Source organism: Euphorbia lathyris, chromosome 3, assembly GCF_963576675.1.
Source record: "Euphorbia lathyris chromosome 3, ddEupLath1.1, whole genome shotgun sequence".
Lineage (NCBI taxonomy): Eukaryota > Viridiplantae > Streptophyta > Magnoliopsida > Malpighiales > Euphorbiaceae > Euphorbia > Euphorbia lathyris.
The window spans coordinates 43,372,169-43,388,753 of record NC_088912.1 but is presented as its reverse complement, the minus strand read 5'-3'; the positions used below and the strand labels follow the sequence as shown (position 1 = coordinate 43,388,753).

At 37.3% G+C, this 16,585-nt stretch overlaps 1 protein-coding gene across 1 annotated transcript; it reads right to left on the bottom strand.

Annotated features, from left to right (window-relative positions):
* Positions 1-18: 18 nt before the first annotated feature.
* Positions 19-16,363, bottom strand: LOC136221898 (zinc finger CCCH domain-containing protein 19). The gene is made up of 10 exons (XM_066009371.1): positions 14,810-16,363; positions 14,589-14,668; positions 12,417-12,604; positions 8,953-9,874; positions 8,695-8,822; positions 5,864-5,923; positions 5,738-5,788; positions 3,589-3,659; positions 2,412-2,566; positions 19-2,306 (listed from the first exon to the last, which is right to left on the bottom strand). Exons 1-10 carry the CDS (start codon positions 16,186-16,188, stop codon positions 289-291), a joined length of 5,052 nt encoding a protein of 1,683 aa, XP_065865443.1. The 5' UTR covers positions 16,189-16,363; the 3' UTR covers positions 19-288.
* Between the last annotated feature and the right edge of the window lie 222 nt (positions 16,364-16,585).

Genomic DNA, 16,585 nt, shown 5'->3' with positions numbered 1-16,585 from the left:
AATATCATTTGCCTCTAATGAAATCACTGGATAGTATTTAATGATGCCAAGCATTAATCAGACACTCCAGACAGAGAGGATGCAGTAAATAGAATCGGAAGGTAAGCCTTTACAGTAATGGGGAGGATGAGGATTAAAGACAGAAAAATGACAAGGCTGCTAAAAACCACACAGGGCTTTTACAACTGTAAAAGATATTATTACGTCTAACCTCTATTAAACCCAAGAAAAAATTCATATTACTGTACAGATTTAACTGCTATAAGCTGCTCAAAATTCCTATATATCTCAAGTATGCAAATAATCACATTGTGCTCCTTTTCTACAGTGCCCACTTTCATGGTATTTGCATACTCGCTGCCCTTTCGAAGGTGCCCTCGAAGAGTCTCCTCCTCTGTTATATGATTGTTGCCTGTTGTTCCATGGCTTACCTCCACCATACCCCGAATCACCACCCTGAGAACCACCGTCCCTTCTGCTTCCGAATCTGTCTCCACCCTTTTCACTGCCCCATGGGCCCATATTATTCCCTTTACTTGCTGGCCGACTGGAATTTCCATTCCCCTGAGGTGGCCCTTGCCCAGGTCCAGGTGCAACCCAACCTTGATTCATATTTACTGGTACTGGTCCTGGCCCTGGCCCTGGCCCTGGCCCTTGAGCAGGCGGCACCCAACCTGGAAATGCATTTCCTGGTGCTTGCCCCTGAGCAGGACCAGTCCAACCTGCATTTGCATTTACAGGTGCATGCCCTTGCCCATGTGCAATCCAGCCCGGGTTTGGATTATTACCAGGTGCCGGTCCCTGCTGACCAGATCCAACCCAGACCTGATTTGCATTTGCAGGTACAGATCCTCCCCAACCCATGTTTGTATTTCCTGCAATGGGTGGACCCCAACCACTATTTTGATTTTCTGGCCCTGGTCTATGAGCGACAGTTTGGTTACCCGGGACACTCATGCCCCATGGCACATTGGAAGCAGCAGAAGGTTGAATGCTCGGCTGCCCAGTTATGGTGCCTCTCCAGATATCAGATGGTGGCACTGCAGAGGGAACACCAGTTGGGTTTCCTGCAACGAAGGATGAAGCAGAATTATGGATAGAAGATGGCAAATCACCCCAGCCACCATAAGCACTAGGCTGTGAAGACCCAGACATTGAATTATTCTGTTCTATCCTTTGAGATGGGACACTTCCCCACATTTGAGAACCACTGCCTGGTATCGAAGCCGAAACAGTTCCTGTTCCTGTTCCTTGTGTCCCAGCAAGAGGATTGGTAACAGCCACAGGACGAACCAAATTCTGGAGATTTTTCAAATCAACAGCCACATTAACTGAAGCACCACTTGAATTAGGTGCAGAAATCAGATGGGAAGAACCCTGTATCCTTGGTGATTCACTGGGCAGTGTTGACTGAGAAAGCATACGAGGGATAACTAGAGAACTGTGCCGCAGCTCTCCATTGCCAACTGAATGCGGGTTGGTCCCCAAATGAGAACCAACAGATTGCCCTGGAGTGGGCGACCATTTACTTTCATGTGGTTGCGCCTTTGTCCCACTTCTGGCAGCTTGGACTGGAGTAGGAGAAGGAAGGTTTGTCTCAGCATCCCACTTATCTGAAGTGTACTTGGAAATCTCAAGGGGAGCTGGAGTAGCTCGAGTGATTTCGTATCGACTTGGAAAAGATTGAGTGTTTGGGAAACTACTGTCCACCACTTGAGGGTCTTTTTGAAAATTTCCTGCCAATGCATCAGTCAAAAGTATAGAGTCATCTTGCTTCTCTGTAGCTCTCCATATTCTCAAATCGGCAGGAAAGTATCCAGTATTACTCCATTTTCGTAGCTGCACCATAGAAAATGGGCCCTGGATTTTTCCAGACGGATCCTTATAATGCCATATCTTGTCTGTTTCATTGACTTTGGTAGTAGATGGTACTACCGGCTTGGAAGAAGGTCCCACTGCAATCTCCTGTTTAACACTTGGAATTGATTCTGATGGTAACAAAGAGTGCACACTTTTATTGTCCAAATTTGGAACAGATTTTGGCCTATCCCAACTCTGTGAATGTTGTGTTTCTTTGTCACTTCCTTGAGTCCACAAGTTCTCATTTAACATCTCGCTGCCTCCAGGAACATCATCCCCTTTGATTGAGAAACCTTTACTGGACGAGCTTCTGTAATCTCGATTTGTGCTCAAGTATCCCCTAGCTCCTGACCAAGGCTCAATTGATGATAAATTTCCTCTTCCAGGAGAAATAGGATCCCTCCCTCTCCTGTTAAAGCTAGTACCTCCAGATCTCAGAGAGTTCTCTGCAACATCAAAAGGGAACTGTCACATTCAAATGACAAAGAAACAACGTATTTACCCTTACCCATACCCGGGTTAAGTTAGCAGGAAAGAGGGGAAAAAAAGACCTTGCTTCTTATCATCCATTTCATCCTCATCTTCTTCAGATTCATAACTTGGATCCATATTTGGGTCTGCATGTACTTCTGGAATTTCTTCCAATCTGCGCTGGCGTTCACCTGGTGATTTTAGGAGCTGCAATTTCTCCACACATTCTCTAAGCGTGCAACAAGGTTAAGGACAACTATAGAATGATTTTTTTTTTAAAAGAATGGTCATTTCAAAATAGGGATAATACCATATGAACATGACAGTAAATTATACAGCATGCAAGTTCCGATTACTCTTAATGCTCAACCATTTCCTGTGACCGAGTCTACACATGTCAATTCTAGACTAAAAAGTCACAATACTCTCAACTATACAAGAGCTTTCAACAAGTAATGAAGCTTCACAACTGAACATACCCGAATAATATCATCAAAAATTCAGAACTCACCTCTGCAAATGCTTTTCATTCTAGCACAAAATACCTGGAACACAATTTAAGGTTCATTATTACCCTTTTTAAAATACTTACGGCCGTAGATTTGCAAGCCAATTGAAACTTTACTACATCATCTATTTTTATGGCTTCTAGAACTAGAATCTACTTGCTCTTCCAAGTGGACACATCCACAAGTTTCATATTGCAAACCCGCAACCTATCTAAAACATTTCAGAACTCACCTCTGCAAATGCTTTTCAATCTGGCACAAAATACCTGGAACTCAATGTAAGGTTCATTATTACCTTTTTTAAAATATTTAAGGCCGTACATTTGCAAGCCAATTAAAACTTTACTGCCTCATCTATTTTTATGGCTTCTAGAACAAGAATCTACTTGCTCTTCCAAGTGGACATATCCACAAGTTTCATATTGCAAACACACAGCCTATCTCAAACATTTCTCTCTAATTCATTCCCTAACCATTCACTTTGCATTTCCATATCCTACTTATATCAGGTAGGTCCATTTTGCACATGCATAGACTAAACAGCAATTGCAGATATGTTGCTTTTTTTTCAAATATTGAGCCATCATTCACACATTTCACGAGGCTACATGTGCACTAAAGCCTTACTGCAGCATACATTAAGAATGCATTTAACAGCTAAGTAAAAAGTTAATCACCAGAAACCAACAGCATAAGTAAATAAACAAATAAGAAAAATTTATAGTAAAATTTTACAAGAAAAGGATATTGCTTTCTCCGTCCTAAATCACTAGCTCGATCACAAAGGTGTTGGTAACGAGTTATCTCTGTTTCCAATGACTGCATGAAATAAGAGAGTAAAGTATTGAGGATAAATTCAGATGTAAGAGGAACATTCAACAGTTACCAAGATGATATGCAAATAACTAATACCATACTAGTTAGGTTTTAAAAGAATCGATGTTTACACAAAAACACATTCTGTTCGGAATCTCCCAATTAATGAGAATCAGTCTATGAGAAAACATTCAAAAGATGCTATTTCTTATAGTTCTTTGGTTTGACATGGTCAAAACACTAGGATAAGGAAGTAGATTAATGCCCTTACATACTAATTGAATTATCTAGGAATCAAAAACTGACATGAAATATGAAATTTAAATTTCCCAGCTCAACATCAGTTTAACATGACATGATAAACTTGCAACAATTTTAGACATCCAAATTTAGAGTTTCAGATATATGATATAGCATTTTAAATCACTTTAGAATCTAATAGACATCCAAGCTTTCTTCTTAATCTGTTTTAATTTACAGAGCTTGACATAGAAAGTCTGAGATTATAATTTTCAACAGTCTACTCATTACACATTCAGTATTAACAATGCCATGGACTATCATAACAGAACAAGTTAGCAATAAATACTCCATATTAACACCAAAAAAGTGCAAAAGTAATTTGCTTCAGTTAATTAATTTCAAAGGAAGTTTGAGATTATAAAGCAACAGTCTTCTCAGAACACAATTCAATACCAAAAGGTTAACAATACCATGAAATATCATAATAGAAAGAGTTACCAAAAATTATTCCATATTGAATAGCTATGATATTCTACAGTACTAACATAATATTCACTAATTAGCTATGATATTCTTTAGAGTTGGGAGGTTAGGGTGTAGAATAGCTTCATCGCATAACAGCAATTAACAGTAAGAGGAAGAATACAAGTAATAAAATCTGTGAGAGCACTAACAATATCATTGTTCACTATCTGATATAGCCTGATTACAATACAATATAGCATTAATTTAAATCACTGATAAGCCAACCAACCAAGCATCTTTATGTTCAATATTTCACCTTAGCAATATCATAAAGGAGGACATCCCAGCAATAAACTCTTGGGTATTGTGATCTGTATAAGTGATCCAAGTTAAAAATCCCGCAGGGGTGAGAATTTTTTTTTTTTTTTTTTTTTTGTGTGTTCATAGAGAAGGAGGAAAGAGCATTCAAGCCCCCAACCCATCCCCACCAAGCACACAGAATTCCTTATTTACACTTTTTAATATTAACATAATATTTAGATGAACTTTTTATCATTCACTAGCTAGCTGAACTTCCTTACTTCACATTATACCTTAGCAAGATTGCTTAAGAGGCCACCAATAAACTCTCAGAAACAGGGATCTCGGCAAGGATCCCAGTTCCAGATACCACAGGGGTAAGAATGGGGCTTTCCTGTTCCTTTTTCTTTTGTGTACACTGAGGGAAAGGAGAGAGCATTCCAGCCCAAACCGACCTCCCACCCAAGAAGCACACAGAACTAATGGAAAAAAGATTGCCCCAACATTATTTCCCATGAACATATGCTTCTGAACAGAGGAATACAGGTCAGATTGTGGGCTAAATAGGCCAGCTTTATTCTAGAAGGATCATGAGTGAGGAATAGTGACAAAACAGTTACGAGAAGTGGCAGTAGGATCTTAGCTGTAGGCGGTCGTGGTGGAATTCTTAGTAGTATATATATTAGATGTGACTTGTGAGCTTGTGATTTGGGGTATGGAGAGTTTGTTATTACTTTTGGGGCTTTATTCTAGGGCTAATCCTTTAGGATTATTTGGGTAGATTCAGATAGGAATCTCAATACAATTTATCTTTTTTGTTTGGCTAAAGTTCTTAGTTGTCTCTACTACCTTCCTCTTGAATCTTGCTACTACAGAGGAAAAGGTATTAAATAAAGTCCAGCTTATTCTCTATTTGAATCTCTGTGTGTGGTTGTTTGGTATTTTCTTTGGCTGCTAACAGCTTCAGTCAGGAAAATAACACTTCAAGATCAACATATTTGTGATGTACCAAGACTATAAAAACTGACATATGAAAAGAGTTGAATGCCATAACAAAATTTCACACATCTTACATCTTCAACTCTGACAGCCTGCAGTGCCATGGCTTTTTCCTGAATGTCACCCTACAAACAAGCTGCTTTTTTAGAACAGGAAACATATATAAACTTAAACAAAGAATATAAACCAGCAAATCATACCACAGTCAACCGGTTAATAAGTCCACATTTTATACTCTGTCGTAGCCGCTTGCATTCATCCTAAGAAAACATAAAAAGATTAAGCAAAGGGATAATCAACTAGACACAGGGATGTATCAAAAAAAACTGACAAGCACTGCAAGTCATCTGGAAAGAGTACGAAGCTTTCTAAAATAGTCTTTTTGTTATAAATGTTAGTGACTAGAAGCAATTGTAAGCATTTGTCACAATTTCCTCTAGAAACAACCCTTTGGTAGTAAGGAATCATCTATCAGAAATGATTACCATGTCAAGGTCTCGGAAAATAGAAACAACACTTACAATATGCACATATTGATGTTATATACACATCAACATAGTTGTGAAAGGCGACCCAGGCGATCGCCTGAGGCGAGAGGTGGCCCAGGCAATCAAGCCACCGCCTTTTGTAACGCAAGGCGGGCGAAATTCGAAAGGCAACCGCCTTTCCACCGCAGGCGAGAGGCGGTCGCCTTTGGGTCTAAGGTGATATTTAGGTTGCCTTTGGGTCTCAGGTGATATTTAGGGTAAAAAATGGAGTAACTGCAATCGTGCAGTTTGTGCGATTGCGATAGAAAGAAAGGGTTCTCTGTGTCCAGTTGGAAGACTTCATCTCCTCCAGGCTTAATTCATCCACTTCGACAACTTCACTTCAACTCCCCCAACAGCATAGTCGATCTTAAAAGGTACATACTTCATCACTTTTACTTTTCTCTCTTCTTTCCTCTGTTCTAACTTCTATTTCTTACTTCCATCTTCTTAGTTTCTTTTCTTCTTCTCTTACTTTTCTTGGTTCTAAGTGTTATGCTGCCCAAATTTTTATGACTGGTTCTAATTGTTATGCTGCCCAAATTTTTATGACTGGTTCTAATTGTTATGCTGCTCAAATTTTTATGAAATTTTGTGAAGTTTTTACAAGTTTATTATTAGTTGTTGTTGTGTTGTGCAAGTTTATTATTAGTTTTGTTAAGTTTATTATTAGTTCTCAAGTGTTATGCTGCCTGAATTTTGCAGGCTTTTCATGAGTATTAGTAATTCTAATACATCGAAAGCTACACAAAGAACGGATCCTTGCTGGAAGTATGTGCAAGAGGTCAAGGCTGGGAGCTCAAATGATCTAAGATACGCGTGCATGATTTAGTTTTTTGTTTTTTACGACTTTAGAAGTTAAACTAGTCAATTTGAGTTATGATTTTATTTTTTGTGTTTTTCTAATTCTTTTGTCGCCTCACGTGCGAGAGGCGGTCGCCTCGCCTCAAATCGATATTTTGCCCTTATTGCCTCGGCTCGCCTTTCGCCTTTCGCAACTATGCACATCAACAATCAAAAAGTAAAAAATCACATATACAATGAGGGGGGAAAACGAAACTAGCTAAACTGAAGAACTTGCGAGTTAAAGTCAGTTGCAAAAGTGGTTCATCAACAAAGAGCTTTCATAAATGGAAATTTGCAAATCATAATCTAATTTGAAAATATAAAACATCAACGATGAGTTTCAGAAAATAATAACAGACTTTAAATATTTAATTTAAAATAATAACAATGAATTCAAAATCATTGCATAATTGTATGGTTGAACTCATCGTCCCCTGCAAGTGGCAAAGGATGACCATTGACACAATGAACTAAGGGGGCCTTTGGTTCAAGTTTCGGAATCGGAATTGGAAACGGAATGTCAAAGAATCATAATGGGAATGACTATTTATTTCTTTTGTTTGGTTTAATCCGGAATCGCAATCCAATAATTTAGTTGTGATGAGATCTAATTACCTAATTCAAAGTAACTTAAATTGTGAAATTCAAAGAATTATTTTGACTTAATATCCATTTTGATTTCCACCAATTTAACATTGAATATTTGTATATAAGATTATTTATCACCAATAAGCTAAGACACATGGCAATTAAAATATAAGATTATTTATCACCAATAAGCTAAGACACATGGCAACTTTAATTGAAAGTTTTATAAACCTGCACATGATCAAGAACGCTGAATAAAGGATTTTAAACTTTTCAGCTGATTGTCATTTTTCTTTCTTATATGCATCTTCCACCGCCTTCGCTTGTCAACGGCAGAATATGAGCAAGATTAAGTTCCTCCAAAGGAACATCCAACAATGGTTAATCATAAATCCATTATGGTTTTTTTTATCTCTTGACTTTTTATCTTCCTCCCAGGAGACTTCTCTTATATGCGAGTCAGTAACCGCAAACCTCTGGAACTCAATCTGTTGAATGTGATTTATTTTTTCTTTTCTCATGTGGGAACCATAACTAACAGAGAAAAGAAAAACAGAAATCACATTCAACAGATTTTGAGTTCCAGAGGTTTGCGGGTACTGACTCGCATAAGAGAGTAGTCTCCTGGGAGGAAGATAAAAAGTTGTCTCTAACAATGATGGGTTTTTTTGCAGCAGTATTGTGTTTTTTTATTTGATTTCCCATGGGAATCAAAAGCGATTAACGTTGGTGGAGAGGAAAGTAGTCATTCCCTTACTTATGGGAATTCGATTCCCATTCTACAACTAATTTAATATAGTCAAACAAGAGGAATGGGATTACTTCATTTCCTGCATGTGTTTTGACTGAACCAAAGGCCCCCTAAGAAAGCATCAAAATGTTTTGTTCAAAAGCTTTTATATGAACTAGCTCAAAAGCCATGAATTAATTAACTAGTTCATGCTTGGTTTGCTTCTAAAACTAGTTTCAAAAAGCAAGCTTTTACCAATTGAGCTTTCAAATGCTTACAAGTTACAAGTGCCCAAATAAAATTAGAAAAGGAAGAAGGGAGAAGTATTATTGTTAATCACCTCAGTGAAATCTTGATTTGAGATAATATCAATTGACACAATCTCTGTCTTGTTCAAGTTCAATATCTCCAGCAGGAATTCAGTTGTCTTTTTGCCAACTTTATAAGGCTCAGCAGCTTTGTTTGTACCTGCACACAGTACCAAGAAAAAACATTCCATTGGCTTCATAAGTTTTCTATTTTCCTGCTGGCATGTTATTTTCATGCTGACTCATGCCAAAAAACTTTGCAGAAGGTAGTCGGTTAAATAAATATTTACCAACAACTTGGACTAGCCTATATATATCTTGCTTTTGTGCACTGCCAGATATCCTTATTCTCGCAAAAGCACCAACAACTTTATGATGAAATGTTTCAGTATCATCTATGAGACTTTCCACCAAACTCCTGCGTAAGTAAATTAAATTAATGTTGTCTGTATCGATGGCTGCATAATCATCGAGATTAGATTGAAGTCCTCTTCCATCATTCTTCTTACGTGACCTACGTCTCCTATCCTTGGTGCCCTTCACAACACCATCAGAGTTACCATCAACCTCCGACTGATTAGCTTCCGTATCAACAACGCTACCCTGCAGATCATCAGCCTGAGAATCCTCTTTCAAAAGAAAGTGAGATTCCAGAAGTTTTAACATTTCAAAATGCCCTACACGTGGCTTCCCAAATAACTTTTGAAATCTTGAATCACAAATAATTTGACTTTTACGACGGGGATCACGAAGTTTGTTTCTTTTAATATACTCCAGAAGAAGTGCTTGCACATCAAACTGAGTGCAAACAGATTTATCACCATTCTTCATATGCATAATAAATTCCAAAAGCTCTTTTGATGCCCACTCTGTACTTTCATCTGCCAAAGCCTCTTGAGTATCATTTAAATTTTTTGTGATTGTTGACTCTCTCTCTTTAGAATGAGATTTCAACCGCTTTTTTGCCCTCCTCCTTTTAGAGGGATTTACCTCTGGATTTCCAGAATTATCTGATCCAGATTCTCCATCATTCTGAATATCATAAAGTTCATCTCTAGATTCTCGTTTCCCAGCAGACAATTCAGATCCTTTCCGTGGACTCTTAGCCTGAGATAGTTCATCCAAGGTCAGAGATAGTTTCCCTTTCAATTCAACCCAGTAATCTTTGAAGAGATACTCAAAGCTACTTCTGTCGTCAAAATCAACTTGCGCCTGCAGAGTGCCAAAGCAAAAGAAAAATAGCAAGACCAATAAATGAGACTATAGCATTAAATCAAAGAACCGTTCAGCTGGTGATAGCAAACAGATGGGGAAGGAAGTGAAACAGAAATTAACATATCAAACAGTGTAGGAGATTAAAAAGAACTGAAAAGGTGGCAGATGAGCAATCACCTCATCATTCTTTATGACTCGGTTATGCTGAGGGCATATTAACAGAACAAATTAATGATGATGCCTAAAGTTAGGAACAAAATATATTAAATTGATGATCTTCAGATGTGAGATGCATGAGTTATGTGGAAGAAGATGCATATGAAGAGATAATTCATAAGGCAATAAGAAACGGAATAGAACCTGCTAATAAGTGGAGAACCAGATGAGGCCCTCTTTGATAACCCAGTTAATCGCTTAAATTAATATCAAGCAGTTATCTTGTTTAAGTGTGTTTGGCAACTGTTATTTCTCAAACACTCAAATTATTCAATGAAGTTAAAAATCACTTGTTTTGATAAGCAAAATATTTTACTCACAATTTTAAAAAATATTATCAATTAATATTTTTATATTCAGTACCTATTTTTAGCATTTATCAAACAGTTACATCATTTAATAGTTTCAGCACTTACAATATTTAACACTTAAAATTCAGTACTTTTTTTTCAGCACTTAATTGTCAGTTTTATCAAATAGCACCTAAATAGAGCAAAAAATTAAAAAAAAAAAAAAAATTAAGACTTCATATGGAGTAAAAGAAAAAAAAAAGGAACTACAAAGGAGTGCCTAAGAATAAAGTACTGTTCAAAACCAAGGCCGCCTCGACCGCCTAGGCGCTCAATATCGAGAATCCGCCCCAATTTTCTCCTATTAGTCCCTCTAGGCATTTTTTTGGCCCCTAGGCAATTCTTAATCGCTTGGGTTCCACCTAAGCCGCCTCGATGTCGTTTATGAACAAAAGCATTTTTTTTATTCTGAATCGATTTTTTGCTTTATCATAATTCACTTTTGTGTTGTTTCAATGATATTAAATAAAATGTTGATGTTTGCACATTTTTAAAGATATATGTTACAAAGGTACGTGTTTCTCTATATTAAATACTTTTATATTATTATTTTTAGATAGTATAATAAATATTTTAATTGAATTTATATAACAATTTGTTGATTAACAAATAAAAAATACAAAAATACAAATACGATTAATCCCAGACTAATCCTCGAGGGCCCTGCCCACGCCTAGCGTTTTTTACAACCTTGGAATAAAGCAACCAATACCACAGAATTTCTACATCCAATTATCTCTAAGTAACCCCTTTTAATCCATAATGGTAAAAAAACAAAAAAAAAAAAAAAAGAATTACCTTAAATCCCAGATTTAGTTGCTTGTTTTCCCTAACTTCTACTTAAAATTTGAGAAAAAGACTTCAAGAAAAATTCAAGAAGAAATGTAAAGAAAAAGGTTGATTCTTTTGCACATTCAGTTTCACAAATGTATAAGAAACTATCTAGAAAGGACAATTATCATTTTTTTATTGATGTCATATGGACAAAGCACATCGTCCACCTGCCCCGTCCCAAATCAATAGAGCAGAGGTATAAACTGAAATGATGAAAATGTCAATGGCCACTGAACCATGCAGAACAAGGAAAATGGTGAATGTGAGTAAAGCTAGACTGATTAATAATACAATAGATTCAACTAATAAGTATAAGTACGCACCCCATGGTTCCTTGACAATGTATAATGGACAAACTAAAATTCATTTATAGCACAGGCTGTGTACTTGCTGATCTAATCACAAGTTCGCAATTAGAATCATGCAAATACAGAGGCAAGACCCAAGTAAATTTCTCAGACATTTGAATAAAACAAAATAACACCAGTAGAACAAACAATCCATAGTCACTCAAAATGCAGAACTAACTTGTTAGCAATTTAAATCCATCAAAATCACAATTCACCATTTGAGATTAACCCAAGAATATCAAAAGGTAGAAAATCTACTTTCACCAAAATTCTTAAAATCACCAATGATTAAATAAACTGTTATCATCAGCTAAAAACAAACCAAGCAAACACCATCAGATCTAACAGTGTTGTTTTTGTTTCCTTTCTCAAAATCCTATAGATTATACATTTCCAAAAATTGGCAATACACATTTCATAGCAGAGACTGTGTACTTGCTGATCAATCACAAATTCGCACTTATAAAAGTGCAAATACAGAGGCAAGACCCAAGTGAATTTTTCAGACATTTGAATAAAACAAAATAACAGCAGTGGAAAAGACAATCCATAGTCACTCAAAATTCTTAAAATCACCGATGATTAAATAAAATGTTATCATCCGCTAAAACAAACAAAGCTAACATCATCAGATCTAACAGTGTTATTTTTGCTTCCTTTCTCAAAATCCGATAGATTATACATTTCCAAAACTTGGCAATGCACATATTCCATACCATTAACATCAGCCACCAACAATATAAGAAATTAAATGCACTAATGAATTTAAAACAAAAGGCAAAGAAATACCATTTCCTTGTTCCCCTGCTCATTCCTTTCAATCAACATGACAGTTTTCATGCATGACTCACAAAAGCCTTTGTTACCCCTAACACATAGGATGACAGCATCTTTAATACACCCCTTGCACAAGGAGAATGTACATGTATAACACATATAGTAGGCATTTTTCTCACAATTGCTGCATAGATGCCAACCTGAATGCAGAAAAATTACAACATTCAAATTAGATTAATACAAATGAAAAGCAGAATGTTCATATATGGAACTATAAAGAAAGGAAAATATATAGATTGCAACACATTGTTAAACAACGCCATGTGCAAACTTCACATAAAAGCAGTAAGTGCCATGCCAAGAAGACATCAATCATTACTATGTAGCAAACATCCTATAATACATTGAGAAGTGCAAACAAACAACAGAACACCCTACAAGTGTCTCACTCATTGCATTCTACACCACAAACATTAGTCAGAAAGTGCAAATATCCATCCAATTCTACCAAATTGCAATCAGAGAGAACATTATGACACCAGGGTGAAACAGAGAGCTAATATATGATTACACCAACATAAAGCATAATTCATAGTATAACATAATTCTTCAATGGAAATGAAGGATGTGAACTTGTGTTCTCTATGTTGCCCAAGGTTATTTCATCTCATATATCTTGAAGCACCAAAACCAAGCATAATTCATAGTATAACATAATTCTTCAATGGATATAAACGATGTGACCATGTCTTCTCTATGTTGCTCAAGGTTATTTCATCTCATATATCATGAAACCATAAAAATTGACCCTTCACAGTTTCATCATTTGGGCCTTTTATTATACATATTAGACCAACTTGGTTAGAAATTATCATCATCAAAATTAGAAGGGAAAAAATGAGAACTCCGTAGAAGGAAGTTTTTTTAACTTAAAAAGTTGTTAGATTAATACCAAAATTTGTAGACATTGCAAAATCAAAGTGTGTTGGTACCAAGCCACATAGCAGGTTATCCTAGGGAAAGGAATAGCTAATTTTCAAACATGTTAAACTCGCACCATCAAAATTCATCCTTGCTGATATTTTGCATGAACAAAATTAGACTATAACCAACGTATTCCCTATATTAATATTATTATCATACCGTTATTTTTACTATTCTCTGTTTATTACATCATAGACAATTTCATATTAAGGGAGCTTGAGTGGGAGGGGGAAACTTTGGATTTAAAAAAACATGGCTCTTGTATTTTCAGGCACTTGCATAAGTAGATACAAAATAACAAGCATTCTGTTGCTTAACCCTTTTGCGATATAGAATGCAAAAGTTCTAACAAAGAACAGTGTATTAGTTTATATAGAGCAATCAATCTAATAAAACCAGAGTATAAGTCTGAATACCATCCACTGTATAGCCCAAGGCATCATCAATTGTAATTGCATTTCACAAACTATAGAAAGCAAAGTGATAGTACAATTGCCGTCATATTCATACTCTTTAACTATTTCAATGATCCTATGACCTAGTCGCTTAAGATGATTACATCCAAACATAGGAATCACAATATTGCCTTCTTTACTTGGAAAGAGAAAAAGCAACTGGCTGCAATTTGGAGAATATGTTACATTCAAGTAATGCACAGTAAACCAAGTCGGTGAGCTTGCAAAACTTAAATAGTGTGCTGGGCAAGAGCTTCCTGTCCCTTCACACAAGTCTGCTGCTGCAACAATTGCTGTCATGTACAGAAAACCTTTTTCCAAAGCACAAAAAAGAAAAAGCAACAACTTAATACTTAAAAAGAAAATCATTTTCTGTAAATGCAGAAAATTGGCAAGGTTAAGCAGCTATCATTTGTGGATTTTCTGAAGTTCATAACAGTCAACCAAATCAAATTACTTCAATTTTCAGTAGTAAAAACAAGTTATTATATCTTTTGCAGATGAAATAATCCATATGCTTCAGTGCACTTGCCATCAGCACCAGAGAAGTAAAAGTTAAGAGCATCTCTTACATTTTTCTATTGGCAATTTTACAAATGAAAAAATGGATGTGAAAGAAAAACCAAAAGTAATAAACCAAACATCTGAAACTCACCACTGTAGGGGATCACACAAATAATCCTATTAAACGAAGATGCTAAAACTTGGTAATATCAATAGGAAGCATAACAAAAAGGTAGCTCACCACAATTCCATCGACCCCTTGCACGAAAGAATGCATCATCTCGATTAACACAGGTAGGATGATATGCCTTGGGGCAACCCCTATACAATCAGTTAAATATTTTAATAAATAGCTAAAAACCACAAAAAATAATAATAATTATTATTATTATTATTATTATTATGTGCGCGTGTTATCAAAATACCCATATAAATACACTAGAAAGAATGTTCCTTATTAACCTGCGATCACAGAGAACAAGTTCACCTCCATCAAAGCAAATGAAACAGACATCCTCCTCCAGCTTCTTCCTCGATGAAGTTCTGGCAGGAGCCTTGGCATTTTTCCCTCTCTTCCTCTTCCCCCCAGAATTTCTGCTCACTTCCTCTACTTCGTCTGCTGCCTCCTCAGTTCCATCTGCGGTTTCAATCTCCTCTGGAATATCGCCTTCTTCTGTCTCCTCAGCATCATCTCCTTCTTCTACCTCCTCCGCATCATCTCCTTCTTCTGTCTCCTCTGCATTATCTCCTCCTTCTGTATCCTCTGCTTCTTCAGTTACATCCATATCAGCAACTGCATTAGCCACATCCCTCTCCTCTTCTTCCATCCCGTCTGCTGTATTCATCTCATCCGTTTGCCCAGCCTCCTTTAAGGCCTCCTCAGCCGCCTCTGTTTCCTCTGCAATCTCACTCATTTCGGTCAGCAAAACCGCCTCCTCATCTACCAGCATAGATTCTTCTCTACTCACCACCTGTTTCTCCTCAACCTCAGCTTCGTTCTCATTTTCTTCCTTGACCTCCTCCAATTCCTCAGCCGTGTCAGTTATTTCCGTGCCCTCTACTACGTCAGAGACCTCTTCCTTTGATTCCTCTTCAACGCCCATCTTATCTAGACTTTCCTTATCTTTGTAGGCCATTGTTGGTTCGTCTATTACACCAGTAACCACTTCATCGGTTGCCATGACAGAGTTATCCACTTCAGCAACAACCTCCTTCTTGGTCTCCGTTCCCTCAATCGCCTCTGGAAACTCACCTCCAACATCCATATCGTCCATGTCCTCATCAACTTCCCCTTCCCCTTCCCCATTATTATCTTTGTTAAGAGCCAAATCACTATCCTCCCTAGCTTCACGCCCTCCCTCCCTGGGCATTAAATCTCCATCTTTCTCGTTCTTTCCTGGAATCTCCTGCGGAATTTCCAGAGGCTCTATACCCCGGCCCTCCTCCTCAGCCTGAGCACTCTTATCATGGTCTCCCCCAGCCATCGGTAGTTGAGGTATCAGTGACCGGGGTGATTGAGAGTCGTTACCACTTCCCCCAACCTGAAACTCGATAACATCTACAGCAGACGAATTGTCCCCAGCAACCACATCCCGGTAATCGCGTGTATTGGGGAGCTTTGTATCTGTTTCAGGTGGTATAAATTCTGACTCGCCATCCCCGGCACTGAGTTGACGGACGGAAATCTCAGCTTGGGGAAGGGGTCCACATTGAGGGTCCGCGAAAGGGAGCTCCTTTGAAGTGCCGGGTTCTGCAGTGGTGGCAGGCGTTACGGTTGGGAAAGCAGAGTCATTGTGGAATTGAAGAGCGCGCCCAGAATTATCTTCTTCATCGGTCTCCATTAGAGAGAACGGGGTAAAATTAAGAAAACCCTAGAAAGGTTAGGGTTTTGAGTTTTAGGTGGAATTGGTGTCGTTTTTAAGTTGGAGAGAAATAGGAGCATTTATGGAGAGAGTTGAAGCACAGATGCCAGCATGTGTTGGAGTTTGGACATGAGCGAGACTCATGCATTTTGTTCAAAACGACATACAACTCAATGCCTGTTTATATGATTTTAATGATTTTTCAATTTGGAAATGTTTGGTTGACAGTTCTACTCCCGTATTCAGCTGATCTGGAATTGCTTTCTCGGACTTTAAAAAAAAAATAGCTTTTCAATTTTCTAAGCTAAAACTATGGGTAAATTACATACATGGTGTACAATTTTTATTTATAATCACACTTTGATGTACGATCAAA